The 21,331-nt window shown below is 36.8% G+C and overlaps 4 protein-coding genes across 8 annotated transcripts; 3 read left to right on the top strand and 1 right to left on the bottom strand.

The window, feature by feature from the left end:
• The first annotated feature begins 532 nt into the window (after window positions 1–532).
• On the top strand, window positions 533–2,800 carry LOC103406817 (small ribosomal subunit protein bS16m/bS16c-like). 2 transcript variants are annotated; one of them, XM_070807028.1, is made up of 4 exons: window positions 533–805; window positions 1,114–1,159; window positions 2,304–2,521; window positions 2,605–2,800. In XM_070807028.1, the coding sequence occupies exons 1-4, from the start codon at window positions 673–675 to the stop codon at window positions 2,676–2,678; spliced, it is 471 nt and encodes a 156-aa protein (XP_070663129.1). In that variant the 5' UTR covers window positions 533–672; the 3' UTR covers window positions 2,679–2,800. The 2 variants fall into 2 exon arrangements, with proteins under 2 accessions (XP_070663129.1, XP_008344026.1); XM_008345804.3 differs by having other exon boundaries at window positions 2,304–2,564; window positions 2,649–2,800.
• A 910-nt stretch (window positions 2,801–3,710) lies between these two features.
• LOC103418071 (nucleosome assembly protein 1;2-like) lies at window positions 3,711–6,941 on the top strand. Its single transcript, XM_008356220.4, has 12 exons — window positions 3,711–3,950; window positions 4,036–4,079; window positions 4,236–4,331; window positions 4,694–4,786; window positions 5,103–5,187; window positions 5,283–5,344; window positions 5,440–5,624; window positions 5,756–5,933; window positions 6,017–6,060; window positions 6,189–6,390; window positions 6,500–6,517; window positions 6,631–6,941. Exons 1-12 carry the CDS (start codon window positions 3,905–3,907, stop codon window positions 6,691–6,693), a joined length of 1,116 nt encoding a protein of 371 aa, XP_008354442.2. The 5' UTR covers window positions 3,711–3,904; the 3' UTR covers window positions 6,694–6,941.
• A 1,231-nt stretch (window positions 6,942–8,172) lies between these two features.
• On the top strand, window positions 8,173–12,287 carry LOC103418069 (DNA repair protein recA homolog 3, mitochondrial-like). Of its 4 annotated transcripts, none has more exons than XM_070814453.1 (8): window positions 8,173–8,510; window positions 8,678–8,735; window positions 9,307–9,520; window positions 9,683–9,770; window positions 10,379–10,551; window positions 10,783–10,929; window positions 11,142–11,276; window positions 11,574–12,287. In XM_070814453.1, the coding sequence occupies exons 3-8, from the start codon at window positions 9,422–9,424 to the stop codon at window positions 11,958–11,960; spliced, it is 1,029 nt and encodes a 342-aa protein (XP_070670554.1). In that variant the 5' UTR covers window positions 8,173–8,510; window positions 8,678–8,735; window positions 9,307–9,421; the 3' UTR covers window positions 11,961–12,287. The 4 variants fall into 4 exon arrangements, with proteins under 4 accessions (XP_070670554.1, XP_028944490.1, XP_008354440.2 ...); XM_029088657.2 differs by having other exon boundaries at window positions 10,379–10,560; XM_008356218.4 differs by having other exon boundaries at window positions 9,303–9,520.
• A 3,834-nt stretch (window positions 12,288–16,121) lies between these two features.
• On the bottom strand, window positions 16,122–19,728 carry LOC103406936 (putative transcription factor bHLH041). The gene is made up of 8 exons (XM_008345901.4): window positions 19,301–19,728; window positions 19,029–19,151; window positions 18,832–18,937; window positions 18,694–18,708; window positions 18,544–18,606; window positions 17,558–18,340; window positions 16,875–17,282; window positions 16,122–16,355 (listed from the first exon to the last, which is right to left on the bottom strand). The coding sequence occupies exons 1-8, from the start codon at window positions 19,414–19,416 to the stop codon at window positions 16,284–16,286; spliced, it is 1,686 nt and encodes a 561-aa protein (XP_008344123.2). The 5' UTR covers window positions 19,417–19,728; the 3' UTR covers window positions 16,122–16,283.
• Window positions 19,729–21,331: the final 1,603 nt, after the last annotated feature.

Genomic DNA, 21,331 nt, shown 5'->3' with positions numbered 1-21,331 from the left:
AATTTTTACTAAGGATTGATTTTAAAAACATTTTCACTAAAAATGCTTCAAGTATTTTAAAAGCATCTCCACACAAACTGTATATTAGGAATAAGAAATAAACTAATCAAGCTCAACACGTGGAACTCCTCCCAGACTAAAAGTAATTTAAGTAGATTGAGTTGCCAATTTTCTTAAGTGACAATGAACTTGAACAAGTCGAACCCAAGCCTATTGAGTTGACCAGCGGATTGAAGTCTAAACCAACTAACGCACCCGGCGTCCGCGACAATGTGTTTCTGTTTAGAATTTTTGTCTGAATTAGATGATTACGTGGCCATTTCTTGATTGTTAGATTTGCTTTCGATAGTTTAAACCGTCAAAATGAGGCGGTCACTTTTGTCGTTTTTTTCTCATTTTCATGTAACGCCAAACCGGCGTTATCAGACGCAACGTCCACTTAATTGTCTGTCTTTATTTTTTTTAAGACACAACAATCTTCAACGTGGCCCTTGTAAAATAGGCCTCAAGTCCTATTGGGCCAAACCGGTTTTTAAAACTGGACCCGAAGGAGGTCCAAGAACTCGGATCCTAAACATTCTAATTTCCCAGTTCCTTAAACCCTAGAAAGCAGATAAGCGCAGTGTCAGCTTACTGAATTTTCCCAGGCGATCGTTTAGTGGAGCTGAGAAAATGGTGGTGAGGATCCGATTGGCGAGGTTCGGATGCAAAAATAGGCCGTTTTATCGGGTCATGGCGGCCGATAGCCGATCTCCGAGAGACGGCAAGCACCTCGAAGTCTTGGGCTACTACAATCCCTTGCCAGGTCTTCTCTCTTTTCTGTTTCTGTGCTGTAATTTTATATATATTTTTTTCAAACGTTTGTGGGTTCTAATTGCATCGTGTTAATTAGAAACCATAGAAATGTTGCATTTTTGTATTGGTAAAGCGGAATTTGATGAATTCGGATCAAAATTCAGATGGATAATGTTTGGCTGCTTAGAAAATGTTGGAGAAGTGATACCTTACACATTTTGGTTATGAATATTCAGAGAAAGCTATTGGGTCTTTTGTCGTCTGAGTAATATAGTTAGTGATATGCTGATGCTCTGTGATTTATATGAAATTTTACAGGCCAAGATGGTGGAAAACGAATGGGTCTGAACTTTGAAAGAGTGAAGTAAGTGGCTTTCGGCAATGCTTCATTTCGTATGTTAATTATCGGTGAATTGCCTTTAGTTGCACTTCGTTATCAGTTAAATTGCGCATTTTGGTCCCGGTTTATTCAAAATCACTATTTTTAGCTTTTGTTTTCGGAAGTTATCAGGTATTGGTATGAAAGATGTTCAGTATATGCAAGGTTCTAAAAGACGCTAGGCGCTGGTCGGGCGGCGAGCTGGGGCCTAGCGCCTAGGCGGCTAGGCGGATTTAAGTAAATCTACTATATTTCATGTAAATAAGTGTCAGTTTATTCCTAAAATATATGTAATTTCATCAAAGACTACAAAATAGAATTATATATATATATATATATGTATATATATATATATATATATGTATTATGAAGTATTGGAATGTAATGAAAACATGGGGAACAAGCATATAATGTGTGTTTATTTAAGTATTCAACAAGTCTCTTACAAGATGGTGGAAAATGAATGGGTCTGAACTTTGAAAGAGTGAAGTAAGTGGTTTTCAGCAACGCTTCATTTTGTATGTTTAATTCTCGGTGAATTGCCTTTAGTTGCACTTGTTTATCAGTTAAATTGCGCTTTTTGGTCCTGGGGTATTCAAAATCAATGTTTTTAGCTTTTGTTTTGGGATGTTATCATGTACTGGTTTGAAAGATGTTCAATATTTAGCTCTGTGAGTTGATTATATGTTTCCTATTGTTCCTCATGCATGTACAAATTATCACTCGACTGTGAGGGTTAACTTGTATAGTCTTCTTGTATTCATGCTAGAACTTGACGGGTGCGTATGTTATTGTGTGTAAATATGACCCACTAATGATGACAGAGGCTAGATGTCTTGCGAGATATATACATAAGGAGGAGGGTATATGCTCACTGAAAAATTGTCAAATTTGGATCAAGACACTTTATTGGTAGAAATTTCTGTGAGTTTGAGATCTGGATCTCAATAGTAGGGTTGCTTGATTCCATGCTTATTATGGGTACTCTTATGTTGAAATTTAATGGAATTCTTTTGAAATTTTGAGAAGCTGAAACAATTCTTCCCAGGAGGCTTATGAGAGAGAATTCATGTTTTCAAATTAAAAGTTTATCTGCTGTATCCCATCAGTTTGTTCACTCTTTCTGCAGGTATTGGCTATCCGTTGGAGCTCAGCCTTCGGATCCAGTGCAGCGTATTCTTTTCAGAGCTGGGCTGTTGCCTCCACCACCAATGGTGGCAATGGGACGTAAGGGAGGGCCACGTGACACGCGACCTGTTGATCCTATGAGTGGACGGTTTGTGACTCCTGAGAAGCCAGCAGCTAGTGGTGATCGAGGGAAAGATGCGGAAAGCACTGAAAACGATGGTTAAGACGGCACAAGAATTTCCATTAAACTTCCCCAAAATTTGTAAGATCATTTCTTACTATAATCTTTTGTATTTTTCTAGGGCAAGAGGGGTTGCAAGAAACGATCTTTCATATTGGATTGCAGGATAAGCAGCTTGGTATCGGTCAATTCTGAATAGCTTGGGAAGAGATACAGTCATATCTAAATAGCTACTGTATTAGGCGTTAAAGAACACTACTGTATTGAATGTTTGATTTTGTTTAGTTTATGGAATGAACTTCAGCTTGTTCATGGCATCACTTCATCATCATTGTCGTTTTCAATTTTCTATATGAAAATGCCGAGATAATTGGGCTTGTCTGGGATTGCTTATGTAGAAAGCACTTACAAGCGTGTATGCTGTAGAAGTGGTTTCATCAGAAACATGTTGAAATTTTTATTAAAAATTAAGTGCTTCATAAAGAAGCCTATGAGAAGTGCTTATCCAAATAATGCTTTTATGACCTAGAAGATTTTGAACTTTTTTTCTATCAAACGCATAGGCGTTTTTAGAAGTTTTGCCGATACATTTTCCATAATTAAACATGGCATATTCATGATGTGAATAAACATAAAAACACGCCTAATTAAAATCTTTGTAACATAAAGGCTCATATAATTGGCAACATATCAGACTGTGAATAGGAAACATTAATTAATTATTGATTAATGAATAATTTCCTTCATCTACCCAACAATTCCCCATGTGTAAGTTTATCTTACATTGCAGGTCTCAAGCTCGGATAAAGGAGAAGGGGGAGGGCATCATGTAGTCAACAGCCGGCACTCCTAGGTTACGTCGAATCCTTATAAATAGCTGACCCCACTTAGTGGGAAAAAGGCTTTGTTGTTGTTGTATCTACGCAACAATTCCAAATTCAACACCCAATCATTGGAGGAGATACTGAGTTCAAATTTCTAAATACAAGTACCATATATTAGAAAGAGAACATTACCATTATACGAGTAGTGAACATTTCCTCCATCTACATAGTTATTGTCGTCGGTGGAGACCCTGAGTTCAAATTTCACGAACCACAATATGTAGAGCAAAATTGGGCCTCATTGCCACCAAACTAAGCCCAATGCCTAACCTACCTTATTGTGGGCCTCCCTTCAAAAATAAAGAATAAAATTAAATATTTTAAATTTTGGACAGCTCTCACTACCATCCACAATAAAGGGGAGAGAGGGGGGATGTTAGGCTAGGTATTTAAACGAGGGAGAGAGAGGATATAACGGAGGCCACGTTTTGAAACTCCCTTTACCCTTTTTCCTCCCCCCTCCCACCGCTTCTAGGGTTTTAGCTTTGCCGCCTTCTTCCTCCTCCTCCCTCCGTCCCTCCCTCTCTGCAAATCGGAATGGGCAGCGATAAGGATAATATCAACATGTCCGATCTCTCCTCAGGTGGTACTCACTCTCTCTTAACTTTCTGATGTTTTGTAATCTGATGCGGTGATCTTACTCTGCTTCTGGTTTTTTGTTTCTGAAGCTCTCAACGACGTGGATCGAGCAGGCCTCGTCAATGCTCTCAAGGTTAGTATTCAATTTTCTCGGCAACCAAACAGACTCTTACCCTGTTAATTAGCAGGAAATTTCAATTTTACAGTCTGTTTAGCTTTTGGTCTGTTTGTTCTTTGCGGTTAAGTGTTTGTTTGGCTGATGGAGCTTGCGTTTGTTGTGTTTGTGCAGAATAAGATAGAGAGTTTGGCCGGGCAGCACTCTGATATCCTCGAGAGCTTATCTCCTGCAGTCCGAAAGCGGGTCGATGTCCTTAGAGAGATTCAGGTATGATTCTTACTCACTCTGAAGCTTGAAGTTTAGTGCTTTGATATGCTGGATTGCTCATAGTTTCATGTCTTTTCATACTTTGTTTTGTTGGTTAATCAGATTATACTCTTATTTCATTTATATTTTCTGTTTAGTTACCATTTTGATTGATATGACGGGTTTCTGCAGCGGATAATAGCTTAACAATTTTTAAAATTGGAGTTTCAGTTGCGTTTTTTTGTTGGTTCTTGAAAAATACTGTGTTTGATTGACAAATTGGTTGGAGTTGTTCATTCTCTTAGTATTATGTGATGGAATATGTAAAAAGTGAATATATTATCTTGAAGTGTGAAGCACCCTAAGACTTTCTTTACTTGCAGACCCAGCATGATGAACTTGAGGCAAAGTTTTTCGAGGAGAGAGCAGCTCTTGAAGCCAAATATCAGAAATTGTATCAACCTTTGTATACCAAGGTGTTCTACTGTTCTACATACTGCAGTGTTCTATATATATTGTATATTCTCAAATACGAAGGGTTCATATGTGGGATGCTTCTTTCTTATTCGTTTTATTTATTTTATTAAATATGTTATGTATGGCTACGTGGTTTAGTGGCTTGTCACTGCTCTACCTAAGTGAGGTAGCGGTGGCACCCCTGGCCTGAGTTAGTGTGATTGATGTCCCGTTTCTTTTGCTTATAGGTTTCTTACTATTTTGTGAATGAGGAGCTTTACTTCATTTATTTTCATGTATTTCGTTTTAAAATAAATCGTACTGAACACTCTGCAGAGATACGAGATTGTAAATTGTGTTGTTGAAGCTGAAGGAGTCACTAATGAAGCAGCAACAACAGAAGAGGGTAAAGATTCCGAAGGTATACTCTTGATAGTTATTCAGGACCTATATAGTTTTTTATTATTGTGTGCAAATGTTAATTTCTTGTCTTTGCGTGCGTATTTATTTTCGCAGAAAAAGGAGTTCCTGATTTCTGGCTCAACGCAATGAAGAACAATGAAGTGCTAGCTGAGGAGGTGTTTATTGTGCCTAGAGTTCTCATATTTGATGTTCATAATTACTTTGTTGTTTGTCAGCTCAATTGTTTTTTTTTATTTTTTTGTATCACCAGATATCTGAGCGTGATGAAGGTGCTCTTAAATATCTTAAAGACATCAAGTGGTTTAGGATAGATAACCCTAAGGGCTTCAAACTGGAGTTCTACTTTGACACCAATCCCTATTTTAAGAACTCTATCTTGACAAAGACATACCACATGATTGATGAAAATGAACCCATTCTCGAGAAAGCAATAGGGTATGTTCGGGAGCCTTGCCTTTTGCTAAATGGTTCGGTTTCTTAGTTCATACTTATGTGACCAAGATGGCCCGTGCATCATAGTTTGTATACTTAATTTAATACAATGTCTGGTACCTGGTGCTTTGTAGGACGGAGATTGAATGGTATCCTTCTAAATGCTTGACACAAAAGCTTCTTAAGAAGAAGCCTAAGAAGGGATCTAAGAATGCTAAGCCAATAACTAGAACTGAAAATTGCGAAAGTTTCTTCAACTTTTTCAGTCCGCCTCAAGTCCCTGAGGACGACGAAGATATTGATGAGGATGTTGTAAGACACTCTTCTTTACTTTTTTGTTTCTCTTTCAAGGTTTTTGTCCTTTGTAGTCTCTTATTTGTACCTCTTTTCAACAGGCCGAGGAGCTCCAAAACCAGATGGAAAATGATTATGACATTGGGTGAGTTTATAACTTCTACTTGTAGACAGATTCCAGGCCTTGGTACTAGTCCTAGATGGTTTGGGAATTTTCTGATTGAGTGCTTTGTTTAAATTTTTCTTCTCGTATTGGCATCCTTTTTTGTGTAGGTCTACCATTCGAGATAAGATCATCCCCCATGCTGTTTCATGGTATACTGGAGAGGCCATTGAGGGAGAAGATTTTGGAGACTTGGAAGAAGATGAAGAAGATGAAGATGAAGATGACGAAGAGGAAGACGAAGATGATGAGGATGAAGAAGACGAGGAAGATGATGAAGACGATGAAGATGAAGGCAAAACCAAAAAGAAGGTGCAGTGTTTTAAACATTTTGATCATCTTTTCTCCTCTTGCATTCTTCTATGTGTTTGAAGTTTGAACTGACGGTTATTATTTTCTTATGCAATTGATTCTGACGCAGACTTCAGCTAGCCACAAGGTATGTTGCCTAGTTGTTAAAAATCGTTCATAAGTTGAATATCTAATCGTTTTGTTGTTTCGAAAATGAACTGTTTGTTTGCATATACTAATAACACGTGTTACATAATGTAGAAGAGTGCAAGAGCACCAACCGGGGAGCAGGGTGAAAGGCCTCCAGAATGCAAACAGCAGTAGAATATGATTGTTTCGGAAAGGCGGGTTGATTAGCTGTGAGTTCTCGTTGGACCTTCAGACTGTTTTAATAGAAAATGGTTGCTGGGCAGTTTTGTGTGGCCGATATATTTTTTTACCTTTTGTTTTCTTTTCCATGCTGGTTTAGGAGGAATGTGATGAAAGATGGTTTGGATGTCATTGTGATTTGTTGGCGTATGTCTGAATTCGATAGACAATGTTTTCTAGTAATCTATTATTGATTTGTGTAATTTTCGGCCTTTATTTCTCGTTTGATTGTCTCTATCTTGTGTTGGACATCTGAAGATGCGGAGGACATACATGGAACGGGTTCACTAGCACGTTGTGTCTCAATTTACTAAAACAAAGACGTGTTGAAAAGCTTACAATTGTAAATGTTGCTCTATAAGATGTGGCTTTTTTTGTTCTTTTTTTTTCGAGATTGTTAAGTTGTTGGGGACATGGGAGCCGAGGACTAAAGTCATCATTCTTCTTTTAGGCGCCTAAAGTTTCATCACTTTTCTTTTGGCCCCTAAAAGTTTCATCACTAAGAAGGTGAGAAAAGCAATAAGGTAGAAGATCAGTTGGAAATGCAAGTACTTATTGAAAAAGCATTTAGAAGGGTTATGGCTCGTTTAAAATTTAAAACGATTGAAAGTGCATTTGGTGAAAGTATTGGATTTCAAAAGTGCTCTAAGTGCATTTTGGAAAAAGCAACACTTATGTTTCTTGCATGAAGCATTTTAAATGCTTGTTTAAAATGCATTTGTAATTTTACTAATGGTTACAAAAGCACTTTTATCAAAAGTGCTTTTAATCAATATAAAAAGCACATCCAAACACTTAATTTTCAAGAAACTTGGAAGTGCTCATTTAAAAACAAGTGGAGGAATCAGGCTTCCGATTTATTAAACTTATGTTTTTAAGGAAATCCGGATGAACCAATTTAAAAACATAAATGTAAGTTGTATAATGAGTGAATATATTATTGAAGGAATGACTTGGCCTTCATCACAGAAAAATAGCGTCCGAGCATTTATCTATGCATTCGAGGTTACAATGCAGTATTTCTCCTCTCTATTTGTATAATAAAATAAAAAAAATAGAAAGAAAAAAAAATTGAGTGAGATTATAGGAAAATGCCCATTGTATTTAAACTAGGAGGATCATCGCTAGATCCTCTTAGTGATGATCCTAAAAATTTGAGTGAGATTATAGGAAAATGCCCATTGTATTTAAACTAGGAGGATCATCGCTAGATCCTCTTAGTGATGATCTTGAAGATACTCTAATCAAATCCGTTTATTGTACATTGTGCAATCAGAAATTATTATAATTTTTTTATTTAAAATTGAATATAAATAGTACCTGATAAAAACTGACCGCACGATGTACGATGAATGATGGATGGATTCCGGATCCTCACAAACAGGATCCTAAGATCCACTCTCGTATTTAAAAGGGTCGTGAGCCCAAGCAGTCAAGGTCTCCAGTCTCCTCCACTCCGACACTCTTCCGCTTCTCTCTGCGATGCTTGCTCCAGCATTTCAAAAAGGAGGGAAATTACCCTATAACCCTAAAACCCAGACTCTCTCTCCTCCCTCTCTCTCTCTCTCTCTTCCTCTGCCATTGCCTGATATGCATGGCTTCTTATAGTTTCCTAAATTGATTTTCCGGTCACCTTCTACCTCTTATTTCATCACTAATCTGATTCCGGAGAAGCTGTGGGTTGTGGAGGTTTGGAAGCTTGGAGTTCGTCACCAATGGCCAGGCTTCTCCGAAACGCTCTTTCCATGAAACGTTTCCTATTCCCGCCACAGGTTTGCCGTTCCTTCATTTGTGAAACAAGAAAGTTTTTTCCTTTTGTTTACTCAATGGCTGTCTGTTTGGTTTCTGGGAATGTTTAGGAAAAATTAATGTTTGAATTAATCAAAATTATAACTTCTGAGCTTCCGGCGTCTAATTTTTTGTTCGTTTTGTTTCGCAGATGGACCGGAGAGGATTATTGGGTACATCTACCCAGTTTTGCAATTTTTCTTCGAAAGGTGCTTGCTTTAAATTTTTAATTCTTATTCTTCCTGATGCTTTCAATAATTTGCATTTTGGGAAATGTTAGATTTTATGTATATTTTTATTTGTTTCGAATGAATTCGGAGGTTTTATAACGGAGTTTTAAGTATATCAATAAATACTTCTTGTGATTGTTTAGCGGAAATAAGAGTGAAAACAGGACTGAAAAAGAGAGACAGTGTTTGGTATTAAGATGTTTGTAAACTTTAATAATTTCATGGCCCCGTCCATATTTTTGCGTTCTCTAAGAAAAGATTTAGAGTACTTGGATCTAACGAAAGACATGACACAGAATTGAGTGCAATGGCGTTCTAGGATTCATATAGCCGACCCCACTTAGTGGGAAAAGGCTTTGTTTTTGTTGTTGTTTTTGTCCATATTATTGCGTTTAATGAGTTATCTTCATATGGCATGGAGTTTAACTGATTGTTTTACTAAATTAACTTGTTATATAATAGGATAGCTATTGTCCATTATGTGCTGCCATAAAACACGGTTTGTGCTCCTTTTGATTTTGAAAATATTTGCAATTCTGTCTGAAGTTAGAAAGAAATCTAAGTCGGATGGAAGTGACTCCTGTGATGAGAATTTGTCGAAGAAGGAGTTGGCCCTGAAGCAAGCCCTGGATCAGATTACGTCCTCATTTGGAAAGGGATCTATAATGTGGCTTGGTCGATCCGTCTCTCCTAGACAAGTCCCAGTGGTATCTACGGGTTCTTTTTCTTTGGACATGGCACTGGGAATTGGTGGATTTCCAAAGGTATCATGTGTGCTTAATCAGCTGAATGTTTAGGGTCATTATAGCAGATTATGGTCTTGGTCATATGAATGTTTTTGTGCATAAGACGCGAGGCAGATTTGACCTTATACTTCAGCTTGGAATATGTATTTGCTTCTCGTGATATTCATTCATTTTCTGCAGGGACGTGTTGTGGAGATATATGGTGCTGAGGCTTCTGGGAAAACTACTCTGGCTCTTCATGTAATAGCCGAAGCACAGAAGCAAGGAGGTTAGACTATGGCATTTTCTTACTTAAATTTGGTGGCAAATGAACATAGTGCACTGCACATATTGAACATGGTATGGCTGTTGTATGCGAAAGACGCAAGTTTTCATTATTTCTTTAAGTTGTTCAGTATATGTAAAAATACGGTACCTCCATACATGCACACATCTAAAATGTATTTCTATATCATCTCCTCAGTTTCTTGGAATTAGAACAGTTGTTTGAGTCTTTGTCCTGTAAAAAGTATATCTGATACTATCTATCACTGTGTCTCTTCCTCTGCATCTACGATACCTATGCTTTTTTTTTCTTGCTGGTCTAGTCAAATTAGTAAATTTCTTTGATCTATTAGCTTGAAATGTTGAAGCGATGTTATACAATGGGCATCGAAGGATTGGGTTTGGTGCACATTTAATGGTTATGGCTGGTGTGTAAAATGTAAATTCTTCATGTTTCAATATTTACTCATGAAGAACCGATTGAGACCATCTTTTGGTGCAGGGTAATCTGTTAATGTCAATTAACTTGTAGGTTTATCTTATGTTGGTGATTTTTATATTGGCTGTTGTCGTGATATTGAGTTCCTAGTCTTATGCAACTTATTTATGTAGGGACATGTGTTTTTGTTGACGCTGAGCACGCTCTTGATCCTACACTGGCTCAGTCTATCGGGGTAAACACTGAGAATCTACTTCTCTCACAACCTGATTCTGGTGAGCAAGCCCTCAGTCTTGTAGACACTCTAGTCCGCAGTGGCTCAGTTGATGTTGTTGTTGTTGACAGTGTAAGTAAGGTGCTTTTCAGTAACATTTTGTTTTCAGTGCAATTTATCCATGTTAGCCTTTTCCATGTTCATTGAGCATGCTTGATGTGTTCTTATAAATTCTCCTTGGTTTTTGTTCTGTTTGAATGTTTTTCACCTTCATATCATCTCATGAGGCTTTTGTATATATTTTTTTGACAGAGTTTGTCTTTTACTTTGCACGGTAGATGAAGGGTTTTCATATGATGACAGGTGGCTGCACTTGTGCCTAAAGGTGAACTTGATGGTGAGATGGGTGATGCTCATATGGCAATGCAGGCTAGACTAATGAGCCAGGCACTTCGCAAATTGAGTCACTCTTTATCTCTATCACAGACAATATTAATCTTTACAAATCAGGTAATGGCATTCGATTTCATTATTATATTTGATACATTTACACAACATAAAAAACTTATCATTTGTGAAAGTTACAAGTACAAACACTTTTACACATAATCTTATCATTTTCTGAGATTTCTGTTTTGTATTTTTGAAGATAATATGATATTCATCATTTCATGAATATTTGTTTGGTGCTCAGACTTCTCCAATTGTTTGTCTATCTTTAGGTGAGGGCGAAGCTTTCTACTTTTGGAGGATTTGGTGGGCCAACTGAAGTTACTTGTGGCGGCAATGCTTTGAAGTTTTATGCTTCAGTGCGCCTTAATATGAGGAGAATAGGACTTGTAAAGAAGGGAGAAGAGGTAGTTACCGACTCCATTTGTCCATTTTGTTAATGAATTTGAACTTTGCTCATCTAAAAATTAGAGTTGTCGTTTTTTTTGTCAATTGAATTGTCGTTGAGTACCTATTTGATTAGTGTGAAAGTATCTAGGTTTTATTAAGGCTACTTTCAGCAGAATATCCAATCATTTGATTGAAAATATTACCTGAATGGAGTAACATGGGCTTATTTACATGTTTTTGTGTTTCTTTTGGTTGGAGGATTAAATGCTATGTTATTTATGCATCCTTTTGAAAGAAATTAAATTTCCATGCAGACTATAGGAAGTCAAGTTCAGGTGAAGATAGTGAAGAACAAACTCGCTCCTCCATTCAGAACTGTTCAGATAGAGCTTGAGTTTGGTAAGGGTATATGTCGGGAATCTGAGATCATTGATTTGGGATTGAAAAACAAATTCATCACAAAAGCTGGCGCAATGTACGACTTAAATGGTCAAAGTTTCCGTGGCAAGGATGCCTTGAAAAGGTTTTTGTCCGAGAATAGTACTGCTATGGAGGAACTTACAGCAAAGCTTACGGAGAAGCTAGTTGATGATGTGGCAGCCAAGGAAGCAGAAACAGAACTTATGGGCGAAGGTCCTGTAGAGGAAATTGTTTCGCCTGATTCTACCGACGAAGATGCAGTTACGGCAGTTGGAGCGTAAGTACTTGGATGTCCTCAGAACTGTAGAGAAGTGTTTCTCTGTTTTCCCTGGTGGAGTTCGATGGTATAGGGGAGCGGCTACTGCATCCTCCTGAGCAGCTGGTAGAATCACTAGCTCTCCTTGTAAATTAATATCATTTGTTAATCACTATGTATGGCATGGATGCAGTGAAATTTTGTGGGTTCAAAAGGGGGCAAATTTGGGAAAGATGCAGGAGGAGGGTCGTTACTTAGATTTCTAGGTTAACCGTCGCAGCTTGTAATTACTCGTTCAGCTACAGTTTGTATGTCAGCGAGGTCAATGTTATATATCATTTTATTAACCCAACAGAATGTTATCTTTCAAGCTCTCGATCTTTGCCGATTTTTCTAAGCGCTTCAGACTACTATTTGTGGACGCAATTCTCCCATCGTCCCATCTCAGATCATCGCGGATCAAACCATCGGTGCAGATCAAAATCTGAACCTTATGCGATGGTCCGAGATGGACAACAAAACGTTTTGTTTTCTCCATTTCCTTGCTAACAGAATTTAGTAACAATAAAAGATAGTTATGACTTATAGTTGGTTCAAGTAGCTAGTAGCGATTAGGGAGAGTAATGTAATGTAAAGTTTTACTGGATCGAAATTTTCTCAGCTATCTCGGGTGGTTAAAACCAAAAAACTTCGTCTCGGTCTTGAGAGAAAGAAAAAAACAACGCAACAAGGAACTCTTCGCGTCCTTGTTCTCGTTCTCACGCAAGTTATTCTCGTTGTGGAGGGCAGTGTCAGGTATATTAACCAAAACTAGTGTTATGTACCGTGTAAGAACCCAAATATCCTCTTCCTCAACTCCATGATCAAAGGTGTCGAACAATCCCTACATTTTCTCTTGCGACCTTGCTATCTTCAATCTGGGGCCTGAAGAAAATGACAGTACTTCACTTCAATCTGTGGCCTTTTTGAATCGTGAAGAGTTCCTTGTTGCGTTGTTTTTTCTTTCTCTCAAGACCGAGAAGAAGTTTTTTGGTTTTAACCACCCGAGATAGCTGAGAAAATTTCGATCCAATAAAACTTTACATTACTCTCCCTAATCGCTACTAGCTACTTGAACCAACTATAAGTCATAGATATCTTTTATTGTTACTAAATTTTGTTAGCAAGGAAATGGAGAACACCAAACGTTTTGTTGCCCATCTCGGACCATCGCATAAGGTTCAGATTTTGATTTGCACTTATAGTAGAAGCAGTTATTAACTCAACTTGTCCATCTCAACCGTTTCCAAATAGGAAATTTTATTTAAACCCGTGTAACTTCTTTCTACACCTAACTTAAATTTTAAATGTTAATTGTTTATTTTACCTTATTGCATAATTATTATTAAGTACAAAATGAAATTAATAATAAAACACAAATTTATCAATAAACCCATACACTATAATTAAATTCTAGCATCACCCTTCGTTTATCCATTCATTCCGGCTAAAACCATAATAACCATAGAGAGAAACAAACTTTTCTATTGAGATGTGACACTTGAAGATGATTAAAAATGTTTTGATAGATATGTTAGAATTTCCTTTTCTTTAGTTTATTTTATATCATGTTTTAAGTTTAGAACTCACGGTGAAAAAGTTGGTAATGTGAAAAAGTGAACTAGCTACAATAATTTTCCTGTAATTCTTCAAATCAAGACAAGCAACTTACAACCACGTACTGTTGGAAAAGTTGATAGTTTGTTTCGAACCAGGATCCTCTCCTGAGCAATTCCCTAGGGATTCTAGAGATCCCGTAATTTTGTCCGTTCATTTTATATCGTACGGTCAGTTTTCGTTAGGTACTATTCATATTTGAATTTTAAAATTTAAAATTTAAATGATTTCTGACCGCACGATATACGATGAACGGATAAGATTGCGGGATCCCTAGGATACCTAGGAAATTGCTCAGGAGAGGATCCTGGTTCGTTTGTTTCTTTTAATTGCAAGGCGTTTTTGGTTTTGTTTTTAGTGTTTTGCTGGTTGACAAAAAAAAAGAGAAAGAATCGTGATTGCATTCTCCAGTAGATCTCCCCTTATCAAAGAGAAGTTGTCGGCAATAAGTGGGGAAAGTGGGATGGCCATGGAAATGATAGTAGCATAAAGAAAAAAAAAAAAAAAGCAGCCAGAGAAATGCTATACGGCATATGCAATTATAGAGAGGCAAAGAGGGCGTCTCTTTGAAAAAAATCATTCAATTCGAGATGTTATTTTATAAAAGGAATAGGTGTAAAAATAACTTTATGTTTTGAAATAGGTTTGAGATGGTAGTTTAGGTAATAAATTTGGGTTTAAAGAGATACTAATTCTTTAATAAAACACAATATCAATAAAAATAAATAAATTAGATGTAGATAAAGGTTACATGAATTCAAATAAAATTTTCCGTTTCAAATTTGTTTGTCTACTTATCAAGACAGATGAGTCATGAGTGCTTGAAGTCGTACTGTGCAGGATTCAATGTTTTGATGCTTGATGTGGTACTGCGTGTGCAGCTATTTGATTGGTAGTATAACCACTCAGCAAAGCCGGCTAGTGGAGAAATGTTTAGTTGTGACAGAAATACAAGTGATAAACTACGTGTTTTAATAGAAGTGGTGTGAAATTTTATTTTTTAAGTTATTAACTTTTTAGCACACATATCTCATTATTTATATAGTAACATGTGCGCACCATTCCGTATACCGATCACATTGAAAAATTCCTAAGCTAATGACACCGTTTAATCTCTCGATCAAGAGCGTGCTTAGTATCTACAAAAAGATATGTCCCGCGTCAAATACTAGGTTTTTTTTAAATAAAATTCATTTATTATTATTATTATTATTATTCTAAATCATGCTACCGCATAAGTACAATACCAGATAATCTAATCTAAAGGGTTAGAATGGAAGGAGCATTTCTTTACATTTTGTCAAACTTAAAAAAAATTAAAATTAACGACTTATTAGCACATAGACGAAATCCATTATAGTATAAGTTCAAAAGACTAAATCTCTGACCCAAAAAAAAAGTTTCAAAGACTAATTCTATAGCTTATTCAACGTTCGTGAAATTAAATAAAACACAAAAACGAACTTTGATCCTGGACAAGTGCATGCATGCCATTGCCGTGGTCAAACAACTCAGGACAAACCTAGAAACCCTTTACTGAGTCTCATATGCAGAAAAGTGATTGACTAACCTAGAATTCCGAAGCAGATATCGTGGCCAAACAACTCAGGACAAACGAGATGTATTTTTTTTTGAACAGTGATATTATATACACTAAAAGCGAAATGGTGAACCTAGTCTCACAAATGAGATTTTAAATATTATTAATCTAAGAGATTAATATGTTTGATACATGGATCCAATGCCAACCTCAACCACTCAACATGACGTGGCAGATCAATGGAGCTGCCAGCCGTGAAAATGATATGTGCGGTTTTGAAGCAATATTGAAAATGTGAAGTTTTGATGTGCCAATATTTTGAATAATGTTTGTCTGCATACCAAATCATTTTTTGGTCCTACTTCTTGCATTGCGGTCTCTTTCCGTTTGCCGTCAATTTGGGCACCATAAATTCGTACAAGAAACAAAGAACCCACAAAGAAGAAAATGGAAAACAAGACTATGTGGGCTTGACTGAACCGGACTGGTGGATGTCCCAATTCATCCCTAGCTCCCATTTTTTATACGTAAATTTATAAGGAAGGATTATGCGAGATTTGCATCTCGTCAACAGTCGTGTGTAAGGAATCAATCTTCTCACGAAAGAGAAGTAACTGTTGCACCAAAGAACCCCGTCCATCCTTATATGTTTATAGATGATTCGTAAAATGTAATACAATTGTACCAAGAAGAGTGTAATACAACAAATTAATGGAAGAAACCTTAAAAATTGTTTTCATTTAATTTCTTAAAAATAATTCTACATTTTTAATCGAAAAATTATGAAATCCACAAAACCTAAATAAAAAATATACAAATAATGAAAGTGGCTATATCTTATAAAAAAAAAAATACTTTAAAAAAGAGTAGCTATTAACATGGACAAATGGGAAAAAATGTGGAATACTTTTTGGTCAATAGACATCATAATATGAATCAAATTGATATGTTTGATCGTCTAAATTAATGGTGGAGAATGCCTGCCGGATGTGATAGGGTCAAAAATTGGCAAGCATTGATGGTCGAAAAGCAATCCATATATCAAAATCTTGACTATTCCTACTATTTCGACCAAAACAAAGAAAACGAAAAGAGGACTAGTCTATCCTACGTGCTAATTCTATATATTGAACATGTCGAACAGGTATTTGATTATATCAATGCTAAGTCAGCAACCACCCTTCTTACTGCTTCCTGGAAGGCAGCCTCGTCCCATTCGGTTCCCTGTACATATAAAGAAATAAAACAACTTCTCAGTTTCCTTCTACTTTCCCAAATACATATTCAATATAATACTGTTTATAGCAATCATTGATTTCATAGTCATTGTCTCTTTCCAGTTTATACCATGCATTGATTTCATAGTTGGTGTGAGACAACATTGACTCCTCACATATGAAAAATCTTTAAGTTTAACACATGAACAATACAAAATGGACAAAATGGGATAATGTAGAGCATGGCTGCATGTGTGGCTATTGAGGTTTCACACGTAGGACAATTTGCTCTGATACCATAAAAAAGGTTGTGGTTATATCTTAAAATCAATTGACGATATAAGGAGTAGCTAAATTACTTATAAGCACATGCAAGATCCCTCATTTTTCCGATGTGGGGTTCATATTCTTAATACAAACCCTTCATTATTTATCACCCTACCCACCCCTCAATTACTTAAAGGCTTATACCAGGGATCATAATAATTAATGAGTTCAAGAAATTTACAAGTATTCTATTACATACCTGATCAACTCTTAATCTCAGGATTACGCGGTTGATGTTAGAATTTGGTTCTGATATCCAAGTATTGGCTTCCATGGACATCAAGCTTACATTCTCAACCCGCTTCAAGAATTCCAAAATGCGGATCACCATATCTTCGGTGCAACTCTCTATTGATCTTAGAACCACTTGCAAGTCAATAATTTGCTGATCTTGATCGGGGGATGATTCGGATGATACATGTGTAAGTGTAAGACTAACTCGTTCATTTGAGGAGCCTGCAGTAGCTGCTGCTTCATTAGCTCCTAAGTTGGCCGGGGGCAAGAGCCTTGCCTCTAACTGCTGGTTTCTTTTACTAAGCTCATCAACTCGAGCTTTCAAACTAGTCAAGTACTCCCTCGCAGATATAAGAACCGAGGCTTTGTCTTTCTACAGTATGAAAAATTTTAATTAATCACGATTGCAACGAAACCAATATATGTACCAATGCAAAAATGAGAAAATGGTATAATAATGCATTTCCAAACGAATGTGTTAATATGTAAACTATGTTGGACCGTGCTGAACTGGAATACCCTAAAACTTCCATCTAGTTTAGTATAGTTTACCGTAGCCCCGTTCAGTCGAGTGCGGTCCAGTATCCTTTTGAACAACACAGTATGTGTGTGTGTGTGTGTGTGTGTATATGCATGCATGTTGCTTACCTTGGTTCCAGGTGGAAGTAATGATTTCAATGTATGAAAGCTTTCATTGATCTTCTCACGCCTTTTGCGCTCCGATATCATATGATGCAACTGGCCGCTTGTGGGACGGGTGGTTTGGATACCTTCGCGAAGCCTCATCAGATTCAAGCTTCTCAAGAAGGAAATGGATCGCTTGTGCATGTTTTGCCGGCGTAAATTAGCACTCATTTGCGTTCTTGGGGCTAAAGCTGAGGTGCTGTAAGTCTTGAAAGCACTGGATTTTGGAGTTAGTAAGTGGCGATGAGCAGTAGAAGAAGAAGGTGGATTAGTATGTGGGGGTGGTTGATATGAAGAAGAAGAAGGTGAAGAAGATAGAACTGCAAGGATAGCTCTTGTCATTGTGGCATCTTCGATCTCCGGAGTTGGGAATTGGATGTTTCCGGTTCGAGAAAAAGCTTGGATGGCTTGTTGATGAGGACTAGTACTAGTAGAAGTAGTTCTAATGAGATTTATGATTGGTAAAGGTTCCAATGGATTAACATTGATTGGTCGCAAGGGATCGGAAGATAATTGTGTAAAGATCTCTGGGATGTTATGAGAAGTAGTAGTGGTTGGAATGTTGAAGAGGAGGGAGGAATATTCAGGACTATCGATTACGGAAAGTGATCTCAAAGAAGATGAAGAGGATGACGGTGGGTTTTGCTGAACATTGATTGGCCTGCTGGCAACTTCTGTATGTGGAGATAATTGTCTGGAAAAAGCTTCTGGTAACCAGGTTCTCATCAATTCTCTTTTTATGTCTATCTGCAAAACAACAAAAAATAAATTAGTTTATCATAAACCTCAATTATGCATTAAGATTCTTAATATAATTACAAGCCACTTGGGTCAGCTTGGTGGGGGTGGGTAGTGTTCTGAGTTCTGTATGCTAGGTTTAGGGTTCGAAACCCACCGTTTAACCAAAAGTTTTTTACATAATTCCAAGTTAGATTATAATTTGGTCTTACTTGAGACACATTGGACAAGCCCAGCTCAATTTCTCCGCTTTTGCACCCCATGAAAACTGCAGTCTGTAATTTAAGAGGAAATTATAATTAAGAGAACAGCATTAATTAATTAATATTGTAAGCCAATATTTTAATCCAGCATGAACAAACCTTAATCCTTGCTTCCTGTTACAAGCAGATTAAAATTACTCAATTAGCGATATCTTGCCTGCGTAAATTAATGAATGTACTTCGTGTAAATTGGGAATTGTAATAAATTTCTGTTCAATTATATTTTAAATTAGTTACCTGATAAAATTGCCTCTGTGTATCAACTGATGCCAGTCTTTGTAGGTCCATTTCTTGCAACTCCAAATATGGAACGCTATTCCTGAAAGCGAATCCTGGAACACAGCTGATCATGTACATGCATGCAGCCAAAAACTTATGAGAGAAATACTAACAATGATAACTATACAAGCAAACCAATACCCATAGTTACGTACTCATTTTCGACAACGTTGAATACTGATAGGCGATATTCATTGAAAAGCTGCCGAGCCAAACTGCCCGAAGAAGAGCTTGGTTGATTTTCTTCATCATAAACACCATCGAGAAAAAATAAGAAGCTGCACGAACACATAAAACCAACATTATTAATATGAGCTCCATCCACATTCAGGGTGTTTGGGTGGGTGTGTGTGTGAGAGAGAGAGAGAAAGAGAGAGAGAGAGAGAGAGAGAGAGAGAGAGATGAATGATGAATGATGCGTCCATACTTAGAAGGAGGGGGCATATAAGACCACAAGCAAATGTAGAAGCAGCCAAAAGATTGCATGACAAGTCGAAGGAAATTGGCGCGAGAGCCTTCATCTAGTTGGAAAGCAATGTCCATAGACAAAGGTTGGAAATGGGAGCCTCTTGATCTCCCTGCTACCCTTCAACCGACCTTTATGTCTTTTGTTCACGACGACACGATGACCCTACCCAATATTTATCCTCCTTAGTCATCGTGAATAATATGCAGAACATGATTAGGTACAGAGAATCAGAAGAGTCTCTTAACTAGAAGGTGGCACAGATGAGGGAGATTTGAAAAGTAGTGATATACAGACACAATAGATAAGATATTTAAAAAACGCATTCATATTAGTGATGGAAGAAACTGAAAGAGAAGAAATGGAAGGAGAGCTGATGAGAGAGGAAATTAGTTCTTTCTCGTTTATGAGGACTTGAAAAGTAGAAAGGATGAGAACTTGAAAAGTAGTAAAGCAAGTGCGGAGAGAGAGAGAGACAGAGAGAGAGAGAGAGAGAGAGAGAGGGGGGTAGGTTAGAAAAGTAGTGGTCAAAGACTACCCATGACTCATGGGAGGATTTTTGCCATAGGTGCATCTGTTGAATTGAAAAGGGTCAAGGGAGGAAGGCATAGTGTCCTTTCTTTCCCTTTCTATATTTTTCTGCATTCTCACATTTAAATAATAAAAAAAAATCTTAACCTTTCATAATTTGTCAATGTTTTTTTTTATCTACCAATGAAATGGGTTATGAATTTCACCATGTGGTGGTATGAACGCTCCTTCCCAACAAGTTCTTCTGTCACAATTTTTAAAATTAAAGGGATCAATCGATGCAAAGGTTTGTGGTTTTGTGACGTTTGTCTAAACTTTGTCAAACATAATATTTACTATTAATTTACTTGGAAATGTTCTAGATTAACAGGCAATATTTTGTGTTTGAGTAGATCTTCTAGCGCTGCGCACCTAATGTTGAATTACAGAATCAGCCGAAGCTTCCCTTTGATTCGGGATATTATAATGCTGTTGGAGTTAAGGATAAAAAGAATTTTCAATATGCTCGGAATAACATACGATATATGTCATTATATAAGTAAAGGGACAATTGTAAAAAAAAATAATTTCTTCACTTGTATAATAACATTTGGCGTATTCCTCTTTATTTGTAAGTGGGAGGTTTTATGTTCGACTCTTGTAAAAAACAAATCGTTTATTAAAAAAAAAAAACATACCGCTTCGTTTTCTTGGCACATTGAAAAAATCTCTTGTTAGAGTGCTCTAGATGTGTTCATGGGAGCAGTTGAGTTGACTACATTAATTTAGTTTCACACCATGTTTATATATATATAGTTTAGTGCGTAAGCATGGTTAAAATGACATTTCGTTTCAGGTCCACATTATATTTTTACTGGTACGACCTAAACCCTTTCTATTAAAAGATTACATTTACAAATTTTTACTCAAATTAATTACCGTATTGTTTTATTAGAGCAATAAAGTTAGTGAGTTAAATAGTCAGTTGTTAAGAGGACGGAATCGATGGGAATCACACCCACACCAAAGTACACCAAAGTACATAGGGCTTTTTGCCACTACGGTAAAACACCATCTGCCAAATTAAAAAGCACTTTATTATCTTACTTTGTCCAAGTAAATGAGTGGGGATCCTTCAGATCTTCAAATCGCATCAGTTCATTGTACATCGTGTGGTTAGAAATCATTGTAATTTTTTATATTTAAAATTGAATATAAACAGTACTTGACGAAAACTGACCACATGATACACGATGAACGGATGTGATTAAAGAATATTCGGAATCCTCATAAAAAGAATCCGACAAGGATACTCTCTCCAAGTAAATAGACAAATGAATCACATTAATTAATGTTTAGGGTTTCGGTAAAAGACAGTTACAAATTTTCCGATGTTTTGGTTTTTTTATTTGATATACTAATGAACTTGGTTAATGAATCACCATGTGCGTGTGAACGGTCTTTCCCAACACGTTCTTCTGT

Source organism: Malus domestica, chromosome 02 (assembly GCF_042453785.1).
Source record: "Malus domestica chromosome 02, GDT2T_hap1".
NCBI lineage: Eukaryota > Viridiplantae > Streptophyta > Magnoliopsida > Rosales > Rosaceae > Malus > Malus domestica.
The sequence above is the reverse complement of the archived record's forward strand: the minus strand, read 5'-3'. Positions and strand labels throughout refer to the sequence as shown.

What these genes read in the sequence shown, in the direction of transcription:
- LOC103406817 (XM_070807028.1), top strand. Translation starts at nt 673, where the DNA reads ATGGTGGTGAGGATCCGATTGGCGAGGTTCGGATGCAAAAATAGGCCG. An exon ending in CTACTACAATCCCTTGCCAG is followed by an intron (nt 806 to 1,113) that starts GTCTTCTCTCTT and finishes GAAATTTTACAG; the next exon opens with GCCAAGATGGTGGAAAACGA. An exon ending in GGAAAGCACTGAAAACGATG is followed by an intron (nt 2,522 to 2,604) that starts GTTAAGACGGCA and finishes GTATTTTTCTAG; the next exon opens with GGCAAGAGGGGTTGCAAGAA.
- LOC103418071 (XM_008356220.4), top strand. Translation starts at nt 3,905, where the DNA reads ATGGGCAGCGATAAGGATAATATCAACATGTCCGATCTCTCCTCAG. An exon ending in ATGTCCTTAGAGAGATTCAG is followed by an intron (nt 4,332 to 4,693) that starts GTATGATTCTTA and finishes CTTTACTTGCAG; the next exon opens with ACCCAGCATGATGAACTTGA. An exon ending in AGAGGGTAAAGATTCCGAAG is followed by an intron (nt 5,188 to 5,282) that starts GTATACTCTTGA and finishes TTATTTTCGCAG; the next exon opens with AAAAAGGAGTTCCTGATTTC.
- LOC103418069 (XM_008356217.4), top strand. Translation starts at nt 8,454, where the DNA reads ATGGCCAGGCTTCTCCGAAACGCTCTTTCCATGAAACGTTTCCTATTC. An exon ending in TTGCAATTTTTCTTCGAAAG is followed by an intron (nt 8,736 to 9,302) that starts GTGCTTGCTTTA and finishes TTCTGTCTGAAG; the next exon opens with TTAGAAAGAAATCTAAGTCG. An exon ending in TATTAATCTTTACAAATCAG is followed by an intron (nt 10,930 to 11,141) that starts GTAATGGCATTC and finishes GTCTATCTTTAG; the next exon opens with GTGAGGGCGAAGCTTTCTAC.
- LOC103406936 (XM_008345901.4), bottom strand. Translation starts at nt 19,416, where the DNA reads ATGGACATTGCTTTCCAACTAGATGAAGGCTCTCGCGCCAATTTCCTT. An exon ending in TTCAACGTTGTCGAAAATGA is followed by an intron (nt 18,938 to 19,028) that starts GTACGTAACTAT and finishes GTACATGATCAG; the next exon opens with CTGTGTTCCAGGATTCGCTT. An exon ending in GCTTGTCCAATGTGTCTCAA is followed by an intron (nt 18,341 to 18,543) that starts GTAAGACCAAAT and finishes GTTGTTTTGCAG; the next exon opens with ATAGACATAAAAAGAGAATT.